The 27,683-nt window shown below is 38.3% G+C and overlaps 1 protein-coding gene across 1 annotated transcript; it reads left to right on the top strand.

The window, feature by feature from the left end:
- The first annotated feature begins 4,912 nt into the window (after positions 1-4,912).
- Positions 4,913-5,545, top strand: LOC145063856 (secreted RxLR effector protein 161-like). The gene has a single exon (XM_079011430.1). It carries the CDS (start codon positions 4,913-4,915, stop codon positions 5,543-5,545), a length of 633 nt encoding a protein of 210 aa, XP_078867556.1.
- The last annotated feature ends 22,138 nt before the right edge of the window (positions 5,546-27,683 follow it).

Here is a 27,683-nt window from a genome sequence, read left to right as displayed (position 1 = left end):
AAGAAGGATAAAAAGCTTATGGGGGACTCTGGCTATGATTGTAATTACTGTCATGGAAAAAAACCATATGGCCAAGAAGTGCATGCTGAGAAGATTAAACGAGAAGAAGGAGGGAGAGGATGATGAAGCTTATTATTTTTGAAAGTTGGAGGAGATCAAAAACAAGAAGAATGTTGATAACACTATGCCTGCTTTGATTGTGCAGGAAAACGAAGTTGAAGATGAGTTTGGCAGAGTCAAGGTCTGGTCGACTGACACTGAAGATGAAGAGGTTCGAAGACCGGTCATGGAAGGAGTTTCGTAGCGAAGGATGAAGGTTCGCAGCTCCATGGAAGGTGTTTGATGGTTACAAGTGAAGTGTCAGAGATGAGAGGCTAAGCATGCAACTGATGGGGGTGTGGCGACGATAGCTGTTTCGATGCGAAATCTGTTCCTGAGCAAATAAGTGAGTGCAAGTAGGTGATCAACAAGGTAAAATCCATTCTCGAATCTTTAAATATACTCGTGTCTAGATATGAAACTGAATTGAACGACTTAAAATACACATTTTCAATTTTCAGTGATTTCTTAAAGCAAACTCGCTTAACAAACTCTAACTTAACCGATCAACTCGGCAGGGTTTCGTCAAAGAGTAAAGAGAGACGTATGTGGATTGAAAAGTTGGACTATGATTTATCTAGGTCTAGGGATGAGTCTATTTATTTGCAGAGAGATCATTTAGGTCTTTTAAAACAGCGTAACATTTTCTGTTTGTTTGCCAAAAAGCTTTATTTTAATATTACTCAGTTGCATTTAAATTGTGAGATTGGAAAGAAAATTCACAAGATAATTTTGCCCTTTCTTGAGTTGAAAGAGGACGAAATCGATGTAGAGTGTTACAGGTGCGAATCCATCGTCTCATCAGACGAAGCTTCAGATGCATACAGAGTAGGACTGGACAAAAATGAATGTTTCATAAAGTCCAAAGATCACAAAAACATGCTTAAACAAATTTTAGATGAAAAGGACAAAAAGCACATTAAATCCGAAACAGTGCAGAAGTTTGACTCATTATGCACCAAGTTAAATGTAGAAAATAAACTTGATGTTGAAAACGTTTCTGAATTCGACGATGAAAGTGATATGAGTGAAATCTCTGTAGAGGATGAGGTTGACTGCTCTGAGTTAGTTAAAAACGAACCTGTACCTAGGAAACTCCTAATTTCTGAATATTCAGTTGGGTTCCCACGTGTTTCTAAAAACAAATCTAAAGTTTTAAAAGCAAAATCAACTATTTTCCCAAAAGTTCAAACTATTCCTAACCAAGTATTTACAACTAACGAACTGAACAAAAATCAAACAGTTGAATTAACGTCCATGGTCGAAGATGATAACAAAGATGGCAATGACGAGTTCATCTAGTCTGCTCCAATCGACAATGCAGATGAAACCAAAGGTCTATTAAAAATGACCTTGTGGAACACGAAGAGCCGATACATAGCAGAACCCCTAAACAAAGTCAATTCAAGCTATGAAAAGGGTAGTCCAAGTGGGACTAATAACGTTCCAAATGACACATCGTCATTTCGGATCGAAACCCCAACCAGAAAGCTAAAACCTAGGGCCAGTATTCACAAATCCTCTGAGCAGTTTGCAGCTCAAAAACACAAAAGGAACTCTAGATACAAAAAAAATCTCAAGGAAAGGAAGCAGTTCTAGCAGTCTTTGAATCCCAACTTCGTTCATAGAGAAAAAGTCAATCCAAATGTTAAAGTCTCTTCATCCGCAAAGCCTAAGAATTTTCAACAAAATCATGCTCCACTAATCTCGAATCAAAAAGTTTTTCAAAAACCATCTATTCCAAATCGTGCGAAACCTGAGCAGAAACCCAAATCTCACTTCTCTCCTGATAAGAATGTTTCGCATTCTGCCAAGACTTCACGTGATGTCAAAGGCAAAGGAAAGATAGTTTCGTAGCCTAAAATTCCTCTCAAAAGATCTAAAGCTAATCCTAAGATAGTTGATAAAAAGATTGTTAAACAAAAAATCCAAAATAAACAAAAGAATCTATCCTCCAAGGATAAGAACTCAAAAGACAATAGGATTACTGTTTTTCAAATCACAAAGAAAGATAAAACAACCTTAATAAAACAAACTTTTCTAGTTGATCCTGCTATTTATTTCTGTGAAAAAATCTTGAGGTCCCAAACAACTTTGGGTTCCTAAATCTGCTTAACTTTCGCAGGTAATATGTGACGAGCAGTTTGACTATGAATAGTGCATCGACAGTGGCTGCTCGCGTCACATGACAGGTAGGAAGTAGGAAATGCGAGAGTTCAGAGCACTAAAGGATGGAGGAAGAATCAAATATGATGACTATTCACTTGGTGAAATCAAAGGTTGTGGGATGATTACCAATGGAGAGTTTTCAATTCACAAGGTCGCATATGTGGAAGGACTGCAACACATCCTCATTAGTGTTTCGCAGTTGGTAGTGGGGACAGGACTGAAAGTTTCATTTGACGACAAAGGATCAGAGATAATCGAAAAGAAGTCCAAAACTGTGCTCCTGATATCAAAAAGAAAATGCGAAATGTATCCGCTGAATTTGAATCCCATCAAAAGGAAGCCGACAATTTGCTTACTTGCGAAAGCTTCAACTGATGATAGTTGGCTATGGCACAGGAGACTCTCGCATCACAATTTTAAAGATATCAACAAGCTTGTTCTTGGTGATCATGTGCGAGGATTACCACTCCTGAAATTTGACAAAGAACATATTTGTGCAGCCTGCGAAATGGGAAAACAGAGTAGGAAGAGTCATCCAACGAATGTGTACACGAAAGTCATTGAACCACTTGAACTCTTGCATATAGACCTTTGTGGTACTTCTACAATTGAAAGCATTGGTGGTAATAGATATATTCTTGTAATTGTAGATGATTTTTCCAAATTCACTTGGGTGCATTTTCTTATACAAAAATCAGAAGCCACTCCTAAGCTCAAGGACTTCATCAAGCAGATAGAGCTTCAACTACGAAAGCTGGTTCATAATGTTCGCGGTAACTCACAATTTTTTAGCTCCTTATACTCCTCAACAAAATGGGGTAGTCGAAAGACGAAACCGCTCGTTGTGCGAAGCTGCAAGAACCATGCTGTCTTTCGCAAATATGCCACTTTACTTCTGGGCGGAAACGATTGGAACTGCTTGCTTTACCAAGACCGATCCATCCTCAATAAGCGATTCTTTATAACCCCATAGGAAATTATAAATAATCGAAAACCTAATGTCAAGTTTTTCCATGTTTTTGGTTCTGGGTGCTTTCTCTTTAACTCGAAGGAACAAAGGAACAAATTCGATGTGAAGGCTGACGAATGTATCCTTTATTCTCTAACTTCTAAAGCATACCGAGTTCTCAACAAAATATCCAAAAGGATTGAAGAAACTACTATGTTACCTTCAATGATAATTACATGAAGAAGTTTCAGAAGAATGACAGTCCAACACAGGGTATCTTCCCTAAACCGAATCCTACCACCATCCCACTCTCCAACCTTTATGAGGAGTTCCTAAACTTATTCGATGAGCCAGAAAAGGAAATCTCCTCAGAATCTAAAGCAGCAGATGACAAGGAAGACGAATTGAAGAAAAACATTGACAATGCTTCTAAAGAATTGGAACAGGAACACACCACTACGAAAGATCCTAAAGTTCCACTTCAATCTACAGATGTGAATGTTACATCGCAGGGGGAGGGTTCTACTTCAACCTCCTCATCTGATACACCTGTTCAGGGGGAGAACGAAACCCTTGAAGTCATATTAGAGCCACCTTTCCAGGGGGGAATCTGAATTTAGAAGATGATATTCATACATCATTCGAGGGGGAGAATGGAAACGTGAATGATGATTCAGATGTACAATCAGAGTTTGAAGAAGTGAATGCAGAATTGGATCCAACATATGATCAAAATTATCCTCCATTGGCTAAATGGACCAAAGATCATCCAAAAACTCAAGTCATAGGAGATTCGTCTTCAGGCGTTCTTACGAGAGCTCAACAAAAGGCGAAGCGAACTGCACTATTCTCTAAAGTGGAATTTTGCATGTTCAATTTGTTTATGTCCAAAATTTAACCTAAGAACATTCAAAGTGCTCTTGATCACTCTGATTTGGTGCAAGAAATGCAGGAGGAGCTCAATGAATTCGAACAAAACAAGGTCTGGAGAGTTATTCCCACTCCAAAGGATGCATCCGTTGTTGGTCTTAAATGGGTAATTCGCAACAAGAAGGACAAGGAAGACAATGTGATAAGAAATAAGGCACGACTCGTAGTAAAGGGATATTGTCAGGAAGCAGGCATCGACTATGAAGAAACCTTCACACCCGATGCAAGGTTAGAATCTATTTGCATCTTTCTGGCATACGCAACACACAAGAACTTTGAAGTTTATTAGATGGACGTCAAGTGTGCATACCTAAATGGGGAAATCGAAGAAACAGTGTATGTTAAGCAACCACCAATGTTCATAAACAAAAAGTATCCTAACCACTATTACATTCTGGACAAGGCAGTTTACGGTCTAAAGCAAGTTCCAAGGGCCTGGTATAAAACACTAACTCGTTTTCAAAAACAGGCTAAATTTAAACAAGGATCAGTCGACCCAACCTTCTTTCGCAAGAAAGATGGTGACGATCATCCATATTTATGTTGACGACATCATATTCGGATCTACTAACCCCAACTTAACAGTTGAATTCTGAAAGTTGATGGAAACTAAATTTGAGATTAGCTCCATGGGTCCAATTAACTTTTTTTTTTGGCTTGAATATAAGACAGATTCAAGAAGGTATCTTTATCAATCAATAGGATTATACAAAGACCTTACTCTCCAAGTTTGGAATGGTGGGAGATTCAAAAGTGAAGGTTATAATGACATTCAAAATGAAACTAATACCTTCTCTGGATAAACCAACTGCTGATATGACTCTTTATCGTCATATGATAAGGTCATTGATGTATCTAACTGATAGTCGTCCAGATATCATGTTTTCTGTTTGCTATTGTGAGAGGTTTCAAGCTAATCATCGCAAATCCCACATGACAACTGTTAATAACATCTTCAGGTATCTCAAGCGAACATCCTCATTAGGAATATGGTACCCCTCTGGTTCAGGTTTCTTTTTTCAAGCGTTTTCGGATCCTGATCTTGGAGGTTGCGGTCCAGATAGCAAAAGTACAACTGGAGGATGCCAATTTCTTGATGGAAAACTCGTCAGTTGGAAGTCTAAAAAGCAAACTTACGTCTACCTATCGACTGCTGAAGCAGAGTACATAGCCATTGCATCTTGCACTTCACAAGTTATTTGGATTCAGAGTCAACTTCGTGACTATCGCATCAACATGAAACAAATCCCCTTATATTGCGATTCTGAAAGCGCCATTCGCATTTGTCACAACCCAGTGCAAACATTCCAATATGAAACACATTGCACTCAGGTATCACTTCATCAAAGATCATGTGGAAGATGGAAACGTCGAGATACACTTTGTAAAATCCACTGATCAGTTAGCCAACATCTTCACGAAAGCCTTACCTGAAAAATCATTCAATCGCATTCTTCAAGGCTTAGGAATGATCGCAGCTGAATTTGTTTCAAAACCACCTTCGCAGTTATAAATTTTGATTGGCCTGCGAATTGGTGCGAACGCTCGCAGTGACCCACAATCATCTTTTTGTCTTGCGAATCGGTGCAAACGCTCGCAGTAACTTGCAACCAGCTATTCACACCGTGGATTGGTGTGAATGCTCGCAGTGACTCGTAGTAGACTGTTCATTCGTGGTTTGGAACTGTTCATATCCTTTGTATATTTTCTTTATTACTTTTATTTCTTTCTGTTTTTATTTATTTTTCTTTTTCAGAAATATCAAAAAATCCAAAAATATTTTATTTCTTTCTGTTTTCTTTTAAATCAAAAATCCAAAAATATTTTATTTCTTTCTATTTTTATTTCTTTTTTCAGAAAAACAAAAATACAAAAATATTTTCTTTATTTCATCATTTATTTTTGTCATAAAATTATTAAATACCAAATATTAGCTAACTGAGCAAGCTTTTAAGGCAAATATCTTGGTGATCTCAATTACGAATGATGGGGCAGGTATAAATTTCGAAACTTTGCACTAGTTAAGTGTCCCTAGAAGCATATTGATGCATGTCGACCAAAGCCTCAAAGACTTTCTATGTAAAAGCCTTAATGATTCCATAACACCAATTGTTTCTTCCCAATAAGGCTGTTTATTCACATAAGTCAAGAGCTACCTGACTCTTCTCACATCAAGTTAAAAATTACCTGCTTTGTTACTTTTGCATAGCAGAGGTATAGTCTTTCTTTGAAACCACCAAATACCATTTCTCCATCAACTTTCTCATTCATAAATGTAACCCTTTAGACTCTCAGAAGTTACCGTTGAGGTTTATGGTTACAACCAATTCTGTGTTCATGATCTTAAATTCGTTATAACCACGAATTGAGTGAAACCCAAAATCTAACACATATATATGAATTAACGGTGAACAATATACATGTTCTAGATATTTCACCTTGGAATTAACGAATGTCCACTTTCGTGGTCAGTACCAGGAAATCTTTTTTTTCTTTGTGTGTGATCTTAACGAGACGTTTTAGACCTAAGAAATTTCTTCCCAATAGAACCAGTTTTTATTTTTTATTTTTTGTGATTTCTATACTTATCCTAGTCACTTAAATTAATTCCAAAGCATACTTGTTTTTATGGATACACTGGTCAGACAAGTACTTCATCAAACATTCGGACTTATATCAAGTTTCGTAGTTTGGTTGAAGATCAAACCACCCTTAAAGCATAATCAAAATATTCCTTTCACAGTTTCTCAACAAACTTGTGATCGTAATTCAACGGGAAACTACACAGACACTTTGGAGTCTCTCTTGACTCCAAAGGAAGAGATCGTTGCCCGCGATCCACTGCTTTGTGTCTTTATAAGACATCACTAATATCCCACAAAATTTTGATTTATTTCGTTATCTTTGGCACACTCTCGCACGAAGATCCTTGTGATTTTCCAAAGTCTGGTTCGTGGCACTTATATTTTCTTTTAGTTTTTCAGCCATGTTGATGATCATTCACTGCGAAAGTTCATAAATGAATCTACTGCAAAAGTGCGTATCTGACGCAGCATCTTAATGGATAAGATTGGGCGCGCAAATTTGAAACGACGTTTATTTCACGCCGCCTGACACATGTCACAGCTGTCAGTCATGCCTTTTTAGGCGCCTTTTCAGTAACCGATGCAACCAATCGATGGATTTCTCTCACCTAGTACTCCGTATAAAAGGATTTCGACGCTTCATTAATTAATTACTACTCTCAAAAAGCAAAGAAATCCTTCGACGATTATTCTCTACTGTTCATCGTCTTCTTCATCAAGCTTCAATGGCAGCTTCATCAGAGACACCTTTAGTAGAAGAAAACGTGGCCCAATCCTCAAACCTCAACCTGAAAGAAAATCAAAACTTGATTCTTGATCTTGACCCAACGAAATATGAAGTTTTTCTCCAACCAATCGTCGAGTGCCTGAGGTATTCTCCGCTCATCATAGCGCTTACCAAGTCTGAAATCGTTCCTCTGACAATTGAGAGAAAGATAATGGATGCTCTTTTTGTAATGACAAAAAAGGTGAATGTCTTAACAGTTAATCTAGAGCAGGCGGAAAAACGAATCATTGAACTGCTGTCCGAAAGGGCCGTTATGAAAATTTATGTAGCAAAAGTGAATGCACTGCTTTCGGACATCATTGAGACTCGCGACTCGATGATCACGATAACAGTCAAGAAGCATCTCTCTGAAAAACTCAGACCAGTGTTCGCAATGCTCAATCGCCTGGTAAGTGTTCCGAAATAAAGCTCAATTCTGAAACAAGGGGGAGAAGAAGTGAAACAATCCAAGAAGGAAAACCCAAAGCCTTCGGTCAAACCCACTGTCAAGCCAAAAAGTGAAACAGAACCAAAAGGCAAAGAGAAGCTATTCGGTGAAGAACTAGTAGATGATAATAGTGAAGATGAAGAGCCTGACGAACACAAGCTGAAAAGAAGAAAAGATTGTGAGGCTCAGATGGATGAGCATCAAAGAATCATTCGTGAGGCTAAAGATAAAGAAAAAGTCAAACGTGAAGCTCAGCCCACGCTGGAAAGCTGAAAGCACTTGTTTCCAGTATGGAACCTGAAGCAAATTTTGAGTGAAATTGTTGATATGTCGAGTCAGTATTGCTTGGATCCAGTTGTGTTATTCAATCTTCAAAATACACAAGATTCACAGTTAGACCTTTCGATAACTCCGAAAGCCTTCAGGTTTCGCAACTTTGTGAAAGTTGCGAATGCCCCAGCAACAAATTGTGGTGCAGACCACTTGCTTTTCTCGTTCTACCTTAAGCATATGAAGCCGCAGTATGAGACTTGGAGTGCAAGCAAAATTACGGCTGTGAAGGTCACTGGTCCACATGAAACCGATAGCTTCCCAAATGCAAAATTCATGGTTGCTAGAGGTTCAACGAGTCAGATGCATGAGTTTACTCTTGTCGATCTTCCATGTCTGAATCCTTATGGATGGATCATGTTGTATAACTTATTGTTGAGGGATGGACAGAAATATGAGCCCGTTGTTGCTCACCTTAAGCAAATGATAATTTCGTACATTCATGAGGTTAGCCAAATGGATGTTGAGATTGCTGCGAAGGAAGCCAAGTGTACTCCCTAAAGATAATCCTAATGGTTTCGACAAAATTAAACTTGGGAAAGTACAAAAGGATGGATGGTGTGTAGCTTTTCACTTGAACGAGCGAACTGATGTAGACTTTCACAAAGTTTGTTTCTTTCTCGACAACAAACACTTATTCTCCACTTCGTGTCAGGAGTATATTTTGGACTTCGTCAACTAGCACAAGGATAACAACAAAGGTGACAAGAAGTGCTTTTTTAGATATGATTCAATAGTATCTTTAAGTTCACAAGGTTCTGCTGGGCGTAATTCCGAAAGTATTTGAAGTGCAGAAGCGATCTCAGCAGTGAAGGACTCTCGTCTCAATCGACGCAAAGGGGGAGATTGTTGAGTATTTTAGTGTTGCGTCTTTTGGGCCTTTTGTTTAGTGTTTTGTGTATCCGGGTTGGGCCTATCCACCCATGATTAATGATTATGGTTTTACTATTTAAGGTGCATTCATGCATCGTGTATTGTTTAATCGTGTCATTGTAAACCATACACACCTCTACAGTAGCAGTTCTTTATCGAGCTCTTCTGAGGTTGTGATTTATAATCATTCGACACATTCTTGATTCATATTATGTTTTAGATTGCTTTTACTTGTTTGAATCTAATCGATCATTAGAGTTTTCAACTCATCAGAGTGTACCTTGAATTTGAGACTTCATAAAAATGGAATTGTTTCTAGTAACAAGTTCTAGTGGAACAGTCTGTAATTTCAAAGGCTCAGTCTCTATGACTTTAGAACCTTGACACCACAGAATAAAAAAACCATGTAAAGTTAGAATTCCACTACATCTTAGATAGTGATAAGAATTTAGAATTGTGAAATGAGCATCATTGGAGTAATGTCCAGTTGATTTGTTCATAAAGGGAGGGCATTCGAGAGGCATAGTATGCATGTTCATAAAATGGCATAACTAATGTTATCTAATTCAAGTGCTTAGTTGATTACTCGAAACAATATACAATGAATAAATTTGTAATTGTTATGGTGATTAAATAATATGGATTTATTTATTTATATATAATGGGTATAATACCATAGTTAATTAATTTGTTATTGTGTTTCACTTTGCATGTTTTACTTTCTGAATAATTTTATTATTCAAATTCCATAATAGCTCATACTTTTGGAAGTAAGTAGTGATTTAAGATTGTCAAGAATCGATTGTATATCTTCTATGTAGATTAGGCATTGCATGGGACTGTTGCAATATTCATGAGTAATTTGAAAATAGGGATTTTGAGTATTGGATAAACCCATGCTTAGATTTTACTTCATGGATTCAATCACAAGTAATTCTAAGACAATAATACATTATATTCTTCAAACGGAGATATATAATTTGTGATTTACAAATCAGTTGTACATTGTTGTTACGGAACCAAATCAATGACATCATGTTATAAAACATAGTATCATGTATGATTTGGTAACTAAATGTCATAGTTATATAGTCAAAGTTTATTCATTACTTTTTCCCTAATGTGAAAAATGATATCTTTGGGCCCCTCAGTGATTTGATGTTGACATTATAGTGTTGGGCCCATCCAGGACTAAATTGATGTGTTCAATTGATAGTCTAATGACGTCATCACAAATCGGGAAATTGGGAAAAAAATTGGACAATGAGAATGATTAGATTCCTGCCTCATGTTCATCCGATATCTTGTAGAATGAAGAAATATCTGATCGCTTATCTTAGGGCCAATGTTTGATTTGAATCAGAGTTCGGAAGTTGCTTTGGAAAGCACAATTTGCTGTTTGGTTCAAGGTTATACTTGTAGTTATAGTTATAGACTTATCCTAGTAGGAGACTGTTGGATTAAGGTGTCTAAGCTCATAACTAAATTGATATATACTTGAATTAGAAGCAAAGTCCTTTTTGGGTTGCCCTCATAACTACTAACTGAATAAAATGACATTTTGAGAGAGAGAAAGCGAGAGAGAGAGAGAGAGAGAGAGATAGAGAGACGATAATTTGTTAGTTTATCATACGAATAATAAACTAACTGGAAATTTAATTAAACATTTTTTTAATATTATATGATTAATATATTAATTGGAAATAGTAATGATTAATTAATTAATCAGAATTAATATGGATTTAATTTTGGGTTAATTAGAATTAATCATTCAATGACTCTTTGGTTTCCAAGGGCGCCTTAAGAAACTATCAATAGGACACTTGGGGTACCTATTTTCGGGCACTTGTTTTCTTCAAAAGAACAGTCGAATTTACTATCCCTTCTCCTCTCTCTCCTTTTTTCTTCTAGTTGCTAGGGTTTGGGTACAATCCATTAGAGACACTAAACTTTTGGTGCTACTTTTTGAAGTGAAAATGAAGGAATAAAAAGGTTTATTTGCTATAATAAATCTAAAGGTATGTAAACCCTACTTTTGCAATTTAAAATATTCATAGGGTTTGTCTAGGGTTCTTGATGTTTATTGTATGTTGCTATCAATTATAGAAAACATAGATACTTATAGGTTGCATGTGAACTTAAGTGTTAAGATTTTCCACTTTACATGTTTTGATAACCTATAAAACCCATCAATCGCTTCCTTGTAGTTAGCAGGTTTATCGAAATTCACCAATGTTCTATCACTGACAAACGTGTATCCATATGCAGTAATATGAAAACCATAGAAATCAAGTGGCATGCTAACCCTATTGGACCGATGAAGAGGTAACGATTTTTCAATGAGCTCAATAGGCCTCTCATCCTCTGGTTGAGAGCTCGCGTCATTTAAGTATCCTTCATTGGATGACTCTACAATTTATTCAAAATCAATAGTACTCCTACTATCCTCTTTGAATATGAGCTCTATCTCACGAAAGACTCCTCTTCTAGCTACAAAGACCAAGTTCTCACTAGGTCTGTAGAACAACATCCAAAGGAATTTTGTGGGTTGCCAATGAAAATACACTTCTCGTCTCTGGTCTCAAGTTTTTCATGAGTTTCTCGTCTCACGAGAGCTTCATAACCCCAGACCTTCATATGTGCGAGCGATGTTACTTTCTCTGTCCACATTTCTTGAGGTGCTTTGGAAATCTTCTTAGTAGGAATAAGATTTAGTATATAGGTGGCTATATCTAAGGCATACCCCTATAAATATATTGGAAGCGAAGATCAACTCATCATGGAATGAACCATATCAAGCAAGGTTCGATTACACCTCGTAGTCGCACCATTAAGTTGTGGTGTTCTGGTAGGAGTCAATTGTGAAAACGATTCCTCATTCCTTTAGATAGTTGTGGACTTCGATACTAAATGTAACGTCCCAAAAATTATGAGGTAAAAGTTTCATTTTTAATTCAAACAAAACATTAATTATCTATAAACCAAACATTCATTATCCTTTTCTACATATTCAAAAGTACTTTATAGGAAAAACAGTTATCAGAGTACAATCCCAAAATCATCATGATACAGACACATGGGTGGATGGGATGCGATCAAGCCGGGATCTTTCCTTTTCAAACTGGAAGTACCTGAAACATAAATTGAAAACCGTAAATACAAAGCTTAGTGAGTTCCCCAAAATACTACATACTAAACAATCATACTGCCAGGCATATTTGGGTGTTGGCCTACCCCTTCACTCTATTTCAACTGGATACTGCCAAGCATATCTGGATGCTGGCCTACCCCTTTGGTCTATTTCAACCGGATGTTGCCAAGAATATTTGGGTGTTGGCCTATTCCTTCAACCTATTTCAACCGGATGTCGGGTCTATTTCACCCCCATCTACTACTACATAATATTATAACATCAATCAAAGAGTCATCAAGCAAATACAGATAGAACTGACAATTATCACAAAGATAATCATATCACTATAACATAAACTAGTGGGTCGGCCTTGGTGCCTTCGACCCACGGCTACTGCAAAGGAAAACCCACCTCAAACCGCTGATAATCCACTAATTGATCGGGTCGCTGAACCAGATAACCTCGCACCAACTAACAATATATACAACCCTAATTAATAATTAACCCGATAACTCAAAATCTGAGGCCCAATCCATAATCCAACTTCTTAAAGGGTAAAAGACCATTTTAACCTTTTCTTACTTAGCCCAAAACCAAAATCCAACCCATTAGCACAAAAAGACCAAATCTCTAAATGACAATCCAAAGCCCAATATGGCCCAAAAACATCATGAGACCAATACTAACAAAGCCCACAGACTATCCATGGCCCAAAGTCAGAAGTCCAATGGCGCAACAAGACCTAAACCTTAAAAGGTCCAAAATCAACTTGTTGGGGGAGTACGTCCCACGTACACATCCTCGAAGCACGAAGTACAAGTAATCGATACAAAATTCAGCACTACGTTGAGCGTAGGGGTGCAAATGAGCCAAGCTACTCATGAGCTACTTGAGATCAAATCGTTAAAAGCTCGACTCGAGATCGATTTTAAACGAGCCCGAGTCGAGCTCGAGCTTAATATTAGGCTTGTTTATTAAACGAGCTCGAGCTCGAGCCTCTATTACTTGGCTCGATTATGCTCGCGAGCCTAAACGAGCCTACATATATATAATAAAAAATATTTTATTTTATATATTAAAATAAATAATAATTTCATAAATACCATTTTTAGGAAATTAGAGTATACCGTATACGAGCCGAGCCCACACCGAGCCTGAGCCCGTACAATTCTTAACGAACCGATCTCGAGCTTTGTACCACAAGGCTCGAAACGAGCCGAGCTTGAGATCGAGCCTATAAATATTTAAACGTGCCGAGCCCGAGCCTGGTCAGGCTCGAGCTCGGCTCGGCTCGTTTGCAACCCTAGTTGAGCGTACCTCCACATACGCCCAACGTACTCGACAGGGATCCAAAAATCAACAATAAGATCTTAATGGTTAACATAATGACTTCCAAACTTAGATATGATCCTAATGAGATGTCTTAACATGTAAAGTTGGTAACTTTACTCCTTTTTCATGGCTTAATGGGACCAAAACCTTAATACAAACCACAATAACTACCCAAACTCATGCATGGTCCAACACAACTTATAAAGATGACATTTTTATGAACAAGGGACCTCCTAAAAGTCAAGATCCAGCATACAAAGCTCTTGGAGTAGCCCATACTCACGAGGATGACTCAAAAGACCAAAATGAACCCAAAATACTCTTTAAACTAGATCTAACACCTAGAGTGATAAATATAGAAACTTTATACCTCTAGAAGATAGACCAAAGTGCACAAAGGCTGTATGCAAAAGCTCTACGTAATCCACACTTTTCCAAGAAGATCCTTCTTCTTCAAAGATCACCAAAATGCACGAAATACCACCAAAAGCTCAAAACCCACTCAAATGGTGGCTAGGGTTTCGTTTCTAGGGTTTAGAGGGGTGGAGGCTAAAGATAATAGGGTTTGGTGTTGAGTTAAGGAGCTTAAATAAGGTCCAAGATGTTAAATCAGGGTTTGGGTCTGACTGGAGTACGTCCTGCGTACTTCTGGTACGCCCAAAGTACTCCTATGTATGCCCAGCGTACTAGGCTTAACACTAGTATGCCCATCATACTCTTATGTATGCCCCACATACTAGGTTTAACCCTAATACCACCAAACCTCCAGAGGCCATAACTTCCTCGTTCTAAGTCCAATTTCAATGATCTTTATATCCATGGAAAGTTAACGAGAAGCACTACGCTTCTATCAACTCATCCTAGCCTTAAAACGTCCTAAAAAAATCTAACATTCATAAAAGCCCGAACTAACACTTTACCGAAATACCCCATGGCTCCACAACATAAACCGAACACCTAGATCATCTAAAATACATTACCCACACCCAAATGGGTCAAAATCTCTCTTTCCCAAAGGCCCTAAGACTTATGATAACCGATCTTCAGGTCACAACCTCAAATTAGGAAACGATTCAGAACAGGGTGTTACAATAAGATACTCTCTGCCTCTGTCAGATTGAAGCATCTTTATCTTCCTACCCAATTGATTCTCGGCCTCGTGCTTAAACTCTTTGAACCTTTAAAAAGTTTCTGATTTATGTTTAATCAAGTAGATTTACCCATATCTGCTATAATCATCCGTAAATGTCATATAGTATCGATTGGCATCCCTTGTAGCATATCTGAAGGGCTCACACACATCCATATGAATAAGGTCCAACAATATTTCACCTCTTTCACATGTTCCAGTGAAAAGTGATTTTTTTCATCTTACCCAAAAGACAAGACTCGCATTCATCATCTGACATTAAGTTAAATGATTCCAACACTCCATCCTTTTGGATTTGGTTGGTGAATTTCTTGTTAATGTGCCCAAGATGACAATGCTACAAGCATGTTTTGTCTATACCATTAGACGAATCAATATGGAATACACTATTGCCTAAGTTATCAACACACATCACAGTTTCATACACACCATTACAAGGCAAAGCTTGGAACATAAAAACTCCATTTTTATAAACCACAATCGAACCATTGTAATTATCAAATGAATATCAAAAACCTTGTCTAAACAATACATGAAATGAAATAATGTTTCTTGTCCTTTTTCATGAATAACATTAATTAATCAAATCAAACCTAACCCCACTATCAAGCACAAGACCATATGTCCTAATCTTGGTAACAGGTGAAGAATGCCTATTCCCCATGATCAGGTTCAACTTTCCATGCTCCAATTCCTTATTTTCATTTTTCCCATACATATAAGAACAAATGTGAAAACAACATCCTGTTTGAAGGACCCAAGAATGAGAAAGTTGTGTGTTATTGATTTGAATAGTTTGTGTACCTGATGAGGAGCCAGATGTATTGCTCTTCCTCTCCTTTTACTCTTGAAGGTACTTTGGGTAACATCTTCTTCAATGCCCTTTGTCGCAACAATGAAAACAAGTGGCCTCCTTTGGATCACTAACAGTAGGAACATCAAAGTTAGGCTTTTGTCTTTAACCCACTGCTAGACACTCCAGCATGGGACTTGAACTTCTAGTTTGATTGAGAGTTTTCTTTCCTCTTATTTCTTCTATTTTGACCAAAGGCCAGAACATGAGCACTTATCGTAGAAGAGACATGATTTTTCTTCATTCCCGATTCAGTTGTTTGCAACAAGTTGTGGAGTTGGGTCAATGTCATCTTTGTGTTGTTCAAATGACAAGTCGATATGAATTGATCATAACTAGGAGGCAGAGAGTTAAGGACCATATCAATGGCCAACTCTTGGTCAAACGACACATTAAGATTTTCCAACCGTTCCACGTACCTTGGCATCCTTTGCACATGAGCGCAAACAAAGTCTATTTCCTTCAAATTGCATGACACGAGAGACTTGACCACTTCATAGCGGTCTTGTCTCTCTTTCTTGTGAAAGTTTCCAACAAGATCAAGGCTCATTTCATATGGCTAGTAGTCCTTGTAGGACTTTTGGAGTTCTGGCGCCATGGTAGCAACCATGATGCAAGCGGCCTTAGTGGCGTCATCATGATGTTTGTTATAGAAAGCGATTTCATCAGGAGGAGCAGTCATTTCGTCGATTTAACAAAAGGCTTCTCGAGAACATACTTTTTATTCTCATATCGAAGAGTTATTAATAGATGCCATTTTATGCATCTTTAGGGTAGTTATTAGCATTTAGCATCATATTTTACACATTTTCACGTCATTCATTTAAATAATGTTCAACTCATGTTTAGCGTTATATTCTCGTACTGATCATGTTTTTTTTTTTGTCGTTTTCAGATAATTTGAGTGGATCAGTACTTTGGGTGCACAATGGAGCTTAATTGGAGTTGGAACTGAAGAAGGATGTTGAGGAATGACTTGGATTGCTTAAACTGAAGAATTACGACCGAATCGCAACAAAAAGACAAAAATGTGATCGTATTTTTGTACTTCTGTGATCGCATAAACATGTCGAGGTTTTGCTTGGTTGAAAATATAAGTCTAGAAGAAAAATGAAAAAAATACGATCACATTTTCCTATATCCATGATCACATTTTTATGTCGAGATTCCAAAAAGTCAAAAATAGAAACGTACCTCATTAACCGACAATTTTGGAAGATTTAGCCAAAAAATGTGATCACATTTTCTGATAAATGTGATCGCACTTTATGATAAATACGATCGCATTTTCTGATAAATGCAATTGTGGATTTGTTTTTCTTATTCTAGAAGTTTCTGACTTGCATATTGGTGTGATATATTGGAGAGGATCGGGTTGGAACTGCAGGGGAGATCCGTGCAGGTATCTTCTCCTGTTATCACAGTGCAAAAGAGAGAGATGACTGTTAGTCGACGCCCAGGAGGAGTTCCCGGACGAAGCTTCGACGATCAAGTTAGTATGAGATCTGAGTGAGCATATAATAGATCACAGGAAAAATAGAATTTTGTCCCCTTCTTCGTGAGGAAGAAGGGTCCTTTTATAATTGTTTAAGAAGCGTGTCACTCAACTGATTCTATTGATAATTCCCTCATGAGGTGCGACATGGCGGACCCATATTGGAGGTTCCTGTTGGATTAGGTGTCTAAGTTCATAACTATAATTGGTATTTACTTGACCCGAGAGTAGCATGGTCCATTTGGGTTGCATGGCACCAGAACAATTTGTAAGGATGGACATTTTGATAAGAGGATGTTCATGATTTATTAATATATTATAAGTTTTAATATATTAATATGAAATTATATTATTTAATTAGTATTGATCAAGAATTAATTTGGAATTAATTTTGTGAACAAAAGAGACTAATTAAGTATAAGGGGTTGATTTGGTAAAATCATTCATTCTTATGGTGTGGGCCAATGCTCCATGATTCCTTAGGTTGGGCTAAACCGATGTGACAACCCATGGATGATCCATGGAGGTTTAAACCCATGGAACCTAATGAATATGGAAGGTCATGCACATTAGGGTTTACATGGTGTAACCCTAGTTTTGCCACACTATATAAGAAACTGATTAGTTCCTAAAATTGGCACCCTAGTGTTCTTGGAATACCTATAGCCGATTTTAGAGTACAAGTATTCTCTCTCAAGTCCTCCATTATTGGTGGTGTTGTGTGATTCCATCTGAGGTGTAACACTTGGGGTACTAAGTTCTTAAAGGCCAAACACAACAAGTTATACAAGCCACAACCAAGATGTAACTCTATAACTCAATTTTATGTTGTTTATATCATTTTGTATGATAGTTGTAGGCTTAATGATTTGGAAACAATATTTCACGTATAATTAGAGAAAACATAGATCCAAAGCATTTAGGGTTGTATGTCCACCATAGGATGTTGGAGTATACCAAAACCCTTCAGTGGTATCAGAGCCTAGGATTGTTTTGTATTATATTTGATGCAAATATATTTTTCAAAGTTAAAAATTTGATTTTCTGCATTCTGGACAGTGAACATGCCGAGTCCACTAGGTGACTCGCCGAGTCCACTCAAAAAAGGTCCAACTTGATGACTCCAGTTCATGTACTCGCCGAGTTGGTGCTCCAGTGGGCAGATTTTCGACTTTTTTTTGGCTTGTTTCGGATTACAATCATTACCGAAAAATGTTTTAGTTCATAAAATCTGATTTTGTTGATATTAAAATGATTATTCTCATCCAAATAAAAGATAATTTTCAAAGTTTCATGATTTGTATTAGTTTATATGATTAGGCTAATTTCTTGAAACTTGTTTGATATGAATTATCTTAACTTATGAGTTTCATTAGATCATTGACAAATTGTTTGATTTTGTTAGTTACAATTTTTGATCTAAATGTTTTTGTTGAAATCCATAATTCAAATTTCATTTTATCCTTCTAATTTTCAAAAATTAGGATTAGGGTAACCAAGTTTCAATTGTTCAAATTTTAAGGCATTTAAAATAACAAGATAAGGATTTTAGAAACCCTAGTCAAATTTCGAAAATAAGGAATGGTGGCTAAGGTTTCAAAAAATGTAAGGTCCGAAACGGATCTTACCAGTGATCAAATAACAATCACAATCAATTAACAATAAAGAACAAGTAGAATTAAGAATGAAAACAAGCTTGCACACGCTTTTCTATTAGGAATAACGTCTGGTACAACTTGTGGTTAAAGCAGCCATGAACTCTGAGGCATCAACAACAGACAAAAGACCTAGCACACCTCTATAGATACTGGACCTGGGCCGGCCTTGGGTTTACGGCCGTAAACAGGCTTACGGCCATAAACTCATTGTTGGGCCTTAAACTACACACAATCTACCAAAAGCTATAAATTGACTCAAAAGAACCTATTACATAGAAAGCCTAGACCAAACCACTAATTAGACCCTTCAATCTCCCCCTTGGTTTGGTGCTAGCTTGAAGTCAATATTTGTCCACCATCATCACATCATCTAGCCTCATAGCTCCATTCCACATCCGCTTGTTGATAATCTAAGCAACCATAGTGGTGTATTCTTTCGCGGCTGACTCAAATATCTCCTCAGCAACCCTGATCTGATAATGGCTTAAGTGATGAATGTCCCATTTTCTAAATTGAAACAAATCCCTTTTATCATACAAGCGAATGCATCCCTCTTTTAGCTTGATGACAATAGATCTTGTGGTTTCATCAAATACCCAGTAGATCATAGAGCTTAAGGATCCATCCGGGTAATCTTGAAGCACGAGAATTTGTTTGACCTGATTTGTAGCAGGCTACATCACCACCTGGAGTGGATAACCAGTTTTGGGATCAATAACATCAAGATACTGCTTTAGCATAGATTCAGCAGTCTGCATGGATGGAAAACCTTTCTTTACTTGATCTTCCAGAAAGTGTTTGAAGTTAGTCGCTTGCTGATTATCCGTCGGGTTTGAAAAGGGAGATTGAGACAACTCTGAGAGATCCACCCTGGTCCAAGAGTTAAAATCGTGACAGTCTTTATAGAGCTCCGTATTGCCGCTCTTTCTGTGAACAATCCACATTTTTAGGGGATCATGAAAACCCCAAGACATGATTCCTGACCGATCACCATACATGTCTCTAAACCTTGTGGCTTCGAGATCCGTAATAGTGATTGTGGATGGATTTCCTGGTGCATTCTTGTCAGAACTCCTATTGAACAAGAGTTTTCCCTTCACGGCGGCTTTGGCTTGTTGATCTCGAATAATCTCTGCAACATGAGGGGCATGCGCAGGCTCTTCTACAAAACGATTCACCACACGAGAAGTCTGAGCAGTTGGCACAACAATAGGATGAGCCTGAGAGTGAAGATCGATTCTATGCTCGTCTGTAGATGTCTTATACTGATCATCAAAGTCTTCTTCAAGCTTCTTCTTGAGATTGAAGTAGCTGGAGGTCAAAAGATTGAAATTATCTTGGAGCTCAGAGATTTTCCTGGACTTGATTGCTTCATCTTCTTGGAGATCAGAAACTTGAATCTTCAAATTCGTATTCTCATTCAAGAGATCTTCAACTCGAATGCTGAACACAATGTTTTTCTGATCCAACACATTCACTCTTTTCTGGAGTTCATCGATCACGGATTCATCTTCTCTTGGCTGACCTTCACTAAAAGCAATTCCTTTGCCCTTAGAAGAAGGTGCAGCAGCTTGTTCTGAGCAAGATGTTGGGCCAAACGCACAGAGGTTGCATCAAGATCAGTTCTTGGAGGAGAGAATCCTGGTGGAATAGAGGAACCACTGACTTCAAGGAATGTGCTAAGGCCTTCATGAAAAGGTTTTGTAGTTACAATAGCAGGAGTGGTAGTTGGAGTGAATGGCAAGCCCTAATGCCCGAACTTAGGATCTCGTCGTCTTCTTTTGGACGGAGGCTGCGAAGTCTGGTCTGTTGAGAAATCACCCTGAAGTGGCTCAGATGTAGGTGAAGCAACACCAAGGGGAGGAATCCCTAACACTGTCACCATTGGAATTGTAGAGACAGGCACTTGTTATGTAGTTATGGGGTTGATTCGAGAGCATCTTCTGAATCCCTACTCTCCATTGTCGTGTGAGCAACATCACTGAGATTATCTAGCAGTGAGTTGAGGTTGACGTTTGACAGAAAATCATCATTAGTTCCAAAATTAGTTGGAATCTCATCTCTGTCGAAACCTGTGAGATCAAGGTCTTCAAATTGATTAGGCTCAGCAATGTTCTTAGAAGACCCTTCATTGTAATCTCCTTCCACTTGAACATTTTGTAGGTCATGCTCCTCTGCAACCGACACAGCAGGAGCAGCAGTCTCTTCTCCTTCTTGATCCGACACGATGATCACATCTCCTTCTGAGATTACATTTTCTGACGAAGTGTGCTTCGATAAAATCTTATCCGAAGATCCATGTGACTCGGTGGCTTCGTTCGGTTCAGCAAATCGTCCGAACTTAAACCAAAGGATATAGCCCTTGAAAGACCACCTTCCCCTTGCGGTTTTGCTTAATGAGCCCGATTGTGTGAGGGACCAAAGACTTCATGTCGAGTGTTTCTCCATCCTTTACTAAGTTGGGAAATTGCTTATTGATGAAGAGCTGAACGAATCGAGGTTACATTAGGAAAGTATCCCGAGTAGTGGCATTAATGTTAACCACAAACTCGTCCAGGATAAACCTAGAAAAGTTGAAGCCGATCCCCGCAGCGAGAGAAACAATAGCGCCAATGTTTCTCAGGGATATCTCATCAGCACCGGACCTTCTGCCGGAGATGCAGCTCACGAACACGTGGGCTAGAAATCTCCAATAGGGCGGCAAAAGTTTCTTCATTGTTGGCGGAGAATCACCCTCGTACCCCATCTTCCTTAATATTCTTTGAGCATCTTCAATACCAATCTCCGTGGGAAAGCTCGGAAGGTCGTTGATCAGCAGGGTCTCTCTCATAAAAGTCTCATCGATAACAATCTTGCATCCCTGAACGATCGCATTCACAGTCACAGATCCATCATCGTCCCTTGTCATTTTGGTAGTTTGCCAGAATTCCCGAATGATTTTCTGGTAGACAATCGTGTTCATAGTGATGGCAGAGGCCAGACAGCATTCTCGTAATCCGTGAATCATCGATTTGAAGTCCCCATGGGCCAATGGAGGATCAGTGAGAACCATAGCCAGGTTGTGCATATCCGCAAATTTTAAAGCTGCCATTTTATCTGCACTAAAACACACCAAGTAAGACAAGAGAGAAACTTGATCAAATAATGTTTTAAATAATTTAATTTTGAGCCCAAGAGTGAATTATTAATTTAAAAAAAAATTATGGTTAGTGAGGAGTTTACTGTCAACGACTGGTTTACGGTCAACGGGAGTTTACGGCCATAATCTCGTGACCGCAAGCCTGTGGCCGCAAACTGAGTTTATAGTCGTAAGCTCCTTACGGCCGTAAGCTTGGGCCGTAAACTCCGACACATCCTTTTTCGTCGATTTCAAGCTCAAAAAACGGTTAATCACTGAAAGAAACACATATTCACGGTCGAAATCATGATACCTTTGAAGCTATCGGAGCAATTTCACTAAAAAAACACATAAAAAAATCGAGGAGGGAGAGAGGAGAGGTGTTTGCGGCTGAAATCAGAGAAATGAGGATGATTCCGGCTGTAAACTCCTTAAATACCCAAGAACCCATTACCTGTTGGCCACACAGTGTAAGACACAGTCCAAGTTTTTCAAAAATTAAAAAAAATAAAACAAATCCTTTTTAGGATTAGGATTAAAATTAAAACTAAAATTAACAAAAAATAAAATTAAATAAAATTAATCTACAAAATTTAAAATAAATTAAAAATAATCGTTAAATTTTAACAGTTACTTACATAAAAATAAAATTAAAATTAAAAGCTAAAATTAAAAATAAAGTAACATCAAATAAAATTTACAAGTTAAAAAATTTAATTACTGAGAATAAATTTGTGATGCTGAGATCAAAGTTGTTGGATAGCCCTATTCCACTTTTCGGTACCCTTATTTTCACAGCTTCGTCTGATCGATCGCCAGTATTGTGGTCCACTTAAGCACGAAACATTTGTGACATAATTTTGGACAATTTACCAATAACATGACATTTTTAGCCCTTATTCTTAAATAAATTTCTTAGGGACCACTTAGCTGACGACAACCAGGGATATTGTTGTCCACCTAAATTGAACAGCGAGATCTACAGATAATTTGTATGTGTTCAATTTTAATTGTACTAGAACGTGTTTCCCACTTCCTGATATGCTCCAACCATCAAGGACTTTCAAAATACTCCTTACACCGGGTGAGCAGACAATTATTAAGAGAGAAGATAGATTTAGAATGCATATGTTTTACATCCAGGTCGGATCTCTTCCAATCACGCAAAGGATGAAACATATGACTAACTGAAGTTTTTTAGAGGGATTGAGAAGACAATGGTTCATATACTGTGTACCAGGTCGGATTTTGAGTCACGCAAAGGAGACGGTATATGGCTAACAGATAGAAAGAATTGCATAGAGAGAAGATGCAGAGAGATAGAATTGCATATGTTACAGTCCAAGTCGGATCTCTCGATCACGCATAGGATGCAACATATGGCTAACAGACAGAGAGAAAGAAAATAACTTTCTACAGACCTAATTTATCGGAATTCCCCAGTCACCCCATCAAACCAAAATTAAGGGCAGAATCCTCACATCGAGGAAAAGTTAATCCACAGTTCTAGATACAGGTTCATTTAATGTGACTGGTAGATTCTCATGTATATCTCCCTGCTCAACTTATCTGAGTGTAGTATTGTCAGGCTAAACGGATTTAACTAGGTCAATGTTTGTCAAGTCCTTGAATTTCTTAAGTTTTAACTCTTCCTAGTCAAGTCCATTTAAAATCTTTCGTCCCTACCAGCACATCGAGCACAGAGCGTAGACAATTCAATTTAGGTACATTATGCAGATTCAGATTACCCGTTATCACTTGGTAATTTCATTTCCCGTCACAACATCTACAAACAAAAATTAACAACAATTTTTTTTAATTTTCTGGATTTTTATTGTTTTTGGATTTTTGAAGTTTTTATTGTTTTTGGAATTTTGATTATTTCTCCCCCTAATTTGTGCATGGGTGAGAATAAGAATAAAAGAAAATAAAATGCGCAAATTTAAATTAACCTACCTACAAAAACAAAAACAATTTTAAAAATTAAGAAGAATTAAGAAAAAAAATAAAACGGAAAAACTTAATCCTCAAAACGAATCATTTTCAGAAATCCCACAAGCACATCGAAACGAGCTTTGTTAAAAGACTTAGTGAACAGATCTGCCACATTATTAGCAGTGGGAACCTGTTCTAGCCGGATTAAAGAACGTTCATAACAATCTCTGATGAAATGAATTTTAATGTCGATGTGCTTGGTTTTAGAGTGTTGGACTAGATTTTTGGCAATTTGAATTGCAGCCTCATTATCACAGTAAATGGCGGTTTCTAAATAATTCAAACCGTAGTCCAACAGCTGATGTTGGATCCAGATAACTTGAGAGCAACAAGCAGATGCAGCAACGTATTCCACCTCCGCTGTTGAGGTTGAGACAGTGTGTCGCTTCTTGCACTGCCATGACACTAGTCTCTCACCAAGATATTGACACCCTCCTGAAGTAGATTTCCCGTCAAGCTCACAGCCTCCATAATTACTGTCAGCAAAAGCATATAAATCAAATTCAAGATTTTTCGGATACCAAAGACCCAATTTTGGGCTACCTTTGATATACCGAAAAATTCTTTTGACAGCAATAAGATGTGAAAGTTTAGGATTAGTCTGATAACGTGCGCATTGACTAACTGCAAACATGATGTCAGGTCAGCTTGCAGTAAGATACATCAACGATCCGATCATCGATCTGTAGTGTGTCTGATCTATGGATTCGCCATCAGGATCTGGAGTCAGAAGGGGTCCTTCAGCCATTGGCGTCGATGCAGATTTAGCATCGTGAAACCCGAACTTCTCAAGAATATCCTCCACATACTTGGCTTGATGTAGCAGGATTCCGGTTGAATTTTGTTTGACCTGAAGCCCAAAAAACATGGTCATTTCCCCCAATGAACTCATTTCGAACCTCTTTTTCATTACACCTTCAAATTCCTTGCAAAGCTGCGGACTGGTCGACCCAAAGATAATGTCGTCAACATAGATTTGAACCAGAATCTGATCACTACCAACATGCTTGATAAACAAAGTTTGATCGATAGTGCCACGAGAGTAACCATGCTCGAGCAAGTGCTTTGTAAGAGTCGCGTACCACACTCGAGGAGCTTGATGTAACCCATACAATGCCTTGTCTAACTTGTAGACATGATTTGGAAACTTCGAGTCAACGAACCCAAGAGGCTAATCAACGTAGATTTCTTCCTTCACCTTGCCATACAAGAAGGCAGTCTTGACGTCCATTTGATAAACGGTGAAGTTCATGTAAGAGGCATATGCAAGGAAGATACGAATAGCCTCCAAGCGAGCCACTGGAGCATAAACTTCAGTGTAATAAAGACCCACGACTTGTCGAAACCTGCGAACCACCAATCTAGCTTTATTTCGCACTATAACCCCTGAATTATCATGCTTGTTTCGATAGACCCATCGTGTGTCAAGAGACTATTTGCTCTTTAGCAACTCAACCAACTTCCAAACCCCGAGTTTTTCAAATTGATGTAGTTCTTCATGCATTGCATCTACCCTGCTGGGCTCATTCAGAGCCATTTCAAAATTCTTGGGCTCTATTTGAGAGATAAAGCAAGAGTAAAGACAGGTATTGACATCTCTACTCTGACTTCTGGTTTTAACGCCATCGCCCAGCTGACAAATGATGTTGTCGATCGGATGATCACATTGAATCCTTGAGGGTATTTCCTGGATGATATCATTAAGCAAGACAGGAAGATTGTAAATATTGACACCTCCTTCATTTGCTGATTGAGCGCGCCAGACGACTCTGCCACAAACTCAGTTGAAAAGTCATCAGGAAAGAGTATAGTCTTCCTGAAGTCTCCTAAAGTCCTTTATTTTAGATTCTAACTAGGCCTTAAGATGTTTTTGTCCTTTTCTAAGTTGGTAACCTTCATACCTAAGGTCCTCTACTTCCCTTTTGAGTAAGTCATTATGTTCACGAAGAATTATAAGGTTCTCTACTTCTCTACTTAGTGTCTCAATTTCCTCATGAAGAATTTTAAAATAATAAATACAAGCATGAGAGCATCAGGGTAGACTTACCTTGTTTTTATTTGGTTCATGAGAAGATGATACCATCAACGCAAACTACAGCTCCATCATTTGATCTTCAGCTGCAACAATCTCTGCGGGAGCATCATCACCAACCTGTGCCAAATGAGCATTTTTAGGTCCTGAAATATTTCGGGCCTGCATCTGATCCTCCCAGTCAAACGATTGCATAACCATGGCCTTCTCGCTGTTGACCTGAGCACCGCTTCGATTGTTTCCAACTACAACCATTGTCCGGTCATTATTCAATCTTCTATCCGGCTGCGAACACTCATGAGCAAAATGCCCTGGCTCGTGGAAGTTAAAGCAATGCAGCTTTCCCTTGCTGAACCCAACCTTCTTGTCAGCACTCATCCCCCAGTTGTTCTTTCCGGTCTTCTTGGCCAACTGTTTCGCCCTGAAAACTTCCATGGCAATTTTCCATGTGATATCCATCTCTTCTACGTCTTCAGGGTGAATCTGATCGAGATTGGCAAATGACAGTTGGGGCGGAAGATCTCCAGCTACAAGTGCATTGTAGCAATTAACAATCCCTGTAGCAAGAGCGAGATTTTCATCACCCTCCTTTCCTTTTGATGAGGAAGCCACATTGGAAGAAGAAGCAGCTTGAGCAGCTACGAATGATTGGTTCTGAGAGAGAGGCATGGCTGATGCAACAGGAAGAGAAGAAGCTGATGGAGTGGAAAAAGACTGAACTTGAGCTTGCTGAGCAGCAAAGGGTTGACCTGTAGAAGAAAAAGTGAAAGATGAAAAAGCATTGTTAAAAGAGATCCCAAGGTTTGCAGCTGAGTATGAATTCACATGATTTATCTTCCGCTGCTTGTCATCAATATCACAGGCCTTGATGACTGCCATCACTTCAGCAAGAGAGAGTTGGCTTAGATCTTTAGTCTCCTTTATAACAGCCACATTCATGTCCCATGACTTTCGAAGAGCATTCAGTAGCTTCTTGTTTATCTCAGACTTGGTGTAAAAGATCCCGGCTACAGTCATCTCAGTGGTTAGAGTAGTGAATCGTTGCAGCTATACTTCAAGAGTCTCTCCAGGAACGTAGTTGAACATGTTAAACCGTTGTCGCAGCATATCTTGGCGACTCTCCTTCATGTCTTCATTCCCTTCATAAACCTCGATCATGGCTTCCCACAAAGCCTTAGCAGAAGTATACTCCTTAAAACCTTGAGCTATATCAGGAGATAGGGCCATAGTCAGAGTGGCCAATGCCCTTTCTTGCACTTCAACCTTCTCGAAGTCTTCATCTGTGTAATTCTCAATCTTCTTGTCAACCACTTGCCCTGCAACAGTGGTGGTTATTCTGATAGGGTCTTTTATGATGCTTCTCCAGATTTTGAAGTCCTTCATCTTGATGTACTTCTCAATCCTGTACTTCCATTCAGGGAAACCTTCAGCGGACAGCAATCTTGGAATTCTAGTGGTTTTGCCCATTCCAGAGTCCAGCTTGTGGTGGTGTGTTTGACTTTGTGAATCCATTAATATTAAGTTAATATTAAATAGAAATTAAATTATTAAAAAAATAAGTTAAGTTTCAGGTCAGACAAATGTTCACAGTCAAAGGAGAGTTTGCGGCCGTAAACTATGTTCACGGTCAAAAGGGAGTTTGTGGCCGTAAACTTTGTTCACGGTCCGGAGTTTACGGTCGTAAAGGAGTTTGCGGTCTAAGAATCCAAGTTTCCGGTTGTTGAAAAATCCTTATTCACGGCCCAAGAACCAAGTTTACGGTTCAAGA

Source organism: Lactuca serriola, chromosome 7 (genome assembly GCF_051521515.1).
Source record: "Lactuca serriola cultivar US96UC23 chromosome 7, Lser_US96UC23_V15, whole genome shotgun sequence".
NCBI lineage: Eukaryota > Viridiplantae > Streptophyta > Magnoliopsida > Asterales > Asteraceae > Lactuca > Lactuca serriola.
The sequence above is the reverse complement of the archived record's forward strand: the minus strand, read 5'-3'. Positions and strand labels throughout refer to the sequence as shown.

Coding starts and splice junctions, on each gene's coding strand:
- LOC145063856 (XM_079011430.1), top strand. CDS start 4,913: ATGACATTCAAAATGAAACTAATACCTTCTCTGGATAAACCAACTGCT.